Source organism: Pinus tabuliformis, chromosome 9, assembly GCF_031772625.1.
Source record: "Pinus tabuliformis cultivar Carrire ecotype Pingquan chromosome 9, CPIR1, whole genome shotgun sequence".
Classification (NCBI taxonomy): domain Eukaryota; kingdom Viridiplantae; phylum Streptophyta; class Pinopsida; order Pinales; family Pinaceae; genus Pinus; species Pinus tabuliformis.
Genome location: NC_142307.1, coordinates 262,331,157 through 262,333,809, shown reverse-complemented (window position 1 = coordinate 262,333,809; position 2,653 = coordinate 262,331,157). Strand labels below are relative to the sequence as shown.

Here is a 2,653-nt window from a genome sequence, read left to right as displayed (position 1 = left end):
TTGATTATTTTTTTTCACAGAATTCAAGGAAAAAAATCTAAATCCAAACAAATTTGTGATCTCAATAAACAATGTCTATACTATTCTATTAAAATTTCAATTCTTATTCATTTAAACATCAACACATTACCCATTTCAACTATGGTGGAAAATCTCCAGCTTTCATCTCAATACATTATCATATTCTTTCACACATATTGGGATGTCATGGAACTTTTTTAGTTTTCTAGAAAAGCTTATCTAGAAGATCAAAGAGAGCACGTTTTTGGAAACACGACATCATTTTGCACCTTGTCAAGATGGCGATGTTTAAGCACCGTGATGGTAATAGACTCCCACGAAACCACAACTAATCTACACCACAATTTATGAACACCTTATCACAAATTTGTTTTCCTTCATTTGTTTGATGCCACCACTCTTTTTTCAAAAACTCAAACAAGGACCCACTCTTGCTTGAATGTCCATATCTCCATTCACACACTAAAATCCCCATTTTCTTGACCGACTATGTTCCTCCGGCCTTTACTCTTCCACGTGCATTTTCTGCAATACCCAGAGCACTCCTATATAAACCTCTTATACTCTCCACTAACCCTCATGTCCTTCACTTTGTAGCTTCTGCTAATACTAAATCATTCCCACGCTCTTCTTTTTGGGTTAAACCGAGAGAACTCAATATAGATTTTGATCATTTTCGTGTTGGTTTTCCTGTAATTTCACAGCCATGACTGGGACCTCATCACAACAGTATTCCTCGGTCCACGACCTCACAGTCAAGGTAACATATACTTTCATGTTAATTTTTGGCTTTGAATTTCTCTCTCTGATATTATCATCTGTACACCCATCTGCATATGAGATCCTGAATGGACAGTGTTAAATTGAATGTAGGACATTAGGGGTAATGATGTGGATCTCAGCCTCTACAGAGGCAAGGTTTTACTCATTGTCAATGTTGCCTCCCAATGGTAATTCTACTTTTTGCTTCAGTTTCATATGGGATATAAATTATGCAATTAGAAAGAAAAGGGAAAGAATTTTTAGTGTTTGTGGCTATGTAATTTTGTCAAGTCAGGCCTTTTATAATATTGATGGATTAGTCAGGGCTATTTGTTTGTTTTGTTACTGAAATTAATCCCATTTATAAACTTTACGAATTGTGGCCTTTGTGTCCTTTATTGTAGTGGATTGACTAACTCTAATTATACCGAGCTTAATGAAGTTTATGCAAAGTACAAGGATCAAGGTATTATGGTTATTTCAAACCAACTTGTTCTGTTCAGTTTTCTCGTTCCTGTTGTCACACTTCATTAGCGTATTCCTGATTTGTTTTATTCCAAAAACAATTTTTTTTTTGCAGGACTAGAAATACTAGCTTTCCCATGCAATCAGTTTGGTGGACAGGAGCCAGGTGACAATGAACAAATTGCAGAAGTGGCCTGCACTCGTTTTAAAGCAGAGTTTCCAATATTTGACAAGGTCTGCATCTTATATCTGTTTTTTATACCTTTTCATATTAATTCTTCTTGTTCTGCAATGAGAGGATTCATTTAAACTCACCCAATCCATCTGGTTGATTCTTGATATCCTGAGTGCTCACTTGGCAGCTCTGTAATGTAGGTGGAAGTTAATGGTAGTAGTGCAGCTCCTGTGTACAAGTTCTTGAAGTCCAGCAAAGGTGGGATTTTTGGCGAAGACATAAAGTGGAACTTCACTAAGTTTTTGGCAGACAAAGATGGAAACGTTGTTGAACGATATGCACCAACAACGTCACCATTGAGTATTGAGGTATTTGGGAAAACACCCTTTCTTGGTTCCATATATCCTCTAATGCAGATTTGCTCGTTATCTGCTTGGTCGCTTTTCATACAAACTTTGACATTTAGAGCGATATTAAAGGAATTCATAGTATAAAATTGTGTAATAAGAGTTACTGATATTTTCCATTTGATGTGTACAGAATGATGTGAAGAAGTTGTTAGGGATTGCTTGATTGTATTATGCCATTTCGGTTGGTAAAATAAAAGCAGTTTAACAAGAGACTGTTCAATCTGCGCCACGAGATTCAAGGGAGCTCTGTTAGCCAGTTTATTAAAGTGCTTTTTTTTTATTGGAGTTGCCCAAGATTTAGAGGAACATTGTTCAAGAGTTTGTCAGTTGTTCAAAGTCCGTATTTTATTGCATACGCAGTGTGTTATGTATTATTTCTGGTGTGTTTTTTTTATCTACATAATGAGAATACTTAAATTTCCTCGTCATTTTAACTATTTGAACGATGTGGATATGATTCTCTCTACCAATAAGTTAAAGTTATAAGCTTAACTCAATATTGTCTGTAAGCTTAATGCATAACTACCCTGTGTTTAAATTTTTTAAACGGAGACTGTAATGTGTCATTTTCCAAATTTATAATTTCTAAAATTTTATTTGAATAATTTTATAATTAGATACTTAAAAAATCAATCTTCATTTTTTAATACATGATTTTCAATTTGTTGTATTATCTTATTTTTTAATATATGATTTTCAATTTGTTGTATTAGTTGAGATTTATTTTAAGTTTAGATTCATTAAGCATTAAAATAAATTGATTGGTAGTTTGAGGTGTAAATCTTTTTTAAAGAATAAAAATTTGATTAAAGATTATCTT

At 33.7% G+C, this 2,653-nt stretch overlaps 1 protein-coding gene across 1 annotated transcript; it reads left to right on the top strand.

Annotated features, from left to right (window-relative positions):
* The first annotated feature begins 593 nt into the window (after positions 1 to 593).
* LOC149148197 (putative phospholipid hydroperoxide glutathione peroxidase) lies at positions 594 to 2,261 on the top strand. The gene is made up of 6 exons (XM_089446053.1): positions 594 to 781; positions 895 to 971; positions 1,188 to 1,249; positions 1,364 to 1,482; positions 1,624 to 1,791; positions 1,964 to 2,261. The coding sequence occupies exons 1-6, from the start codon at positions 728 to 730 to the stop codon at positions 1,994 to 1,996; spliced, it is 513 nt and encodes a 170-aa protein (XP_089302179.1). The 5' UTR covers positions 594 to 727; the 3' UTR covers positions 1,997 to 2,261.
* The last annotated feature ends 392 nt before the right edge of the window (positions 2,262 to 2,653 follow it).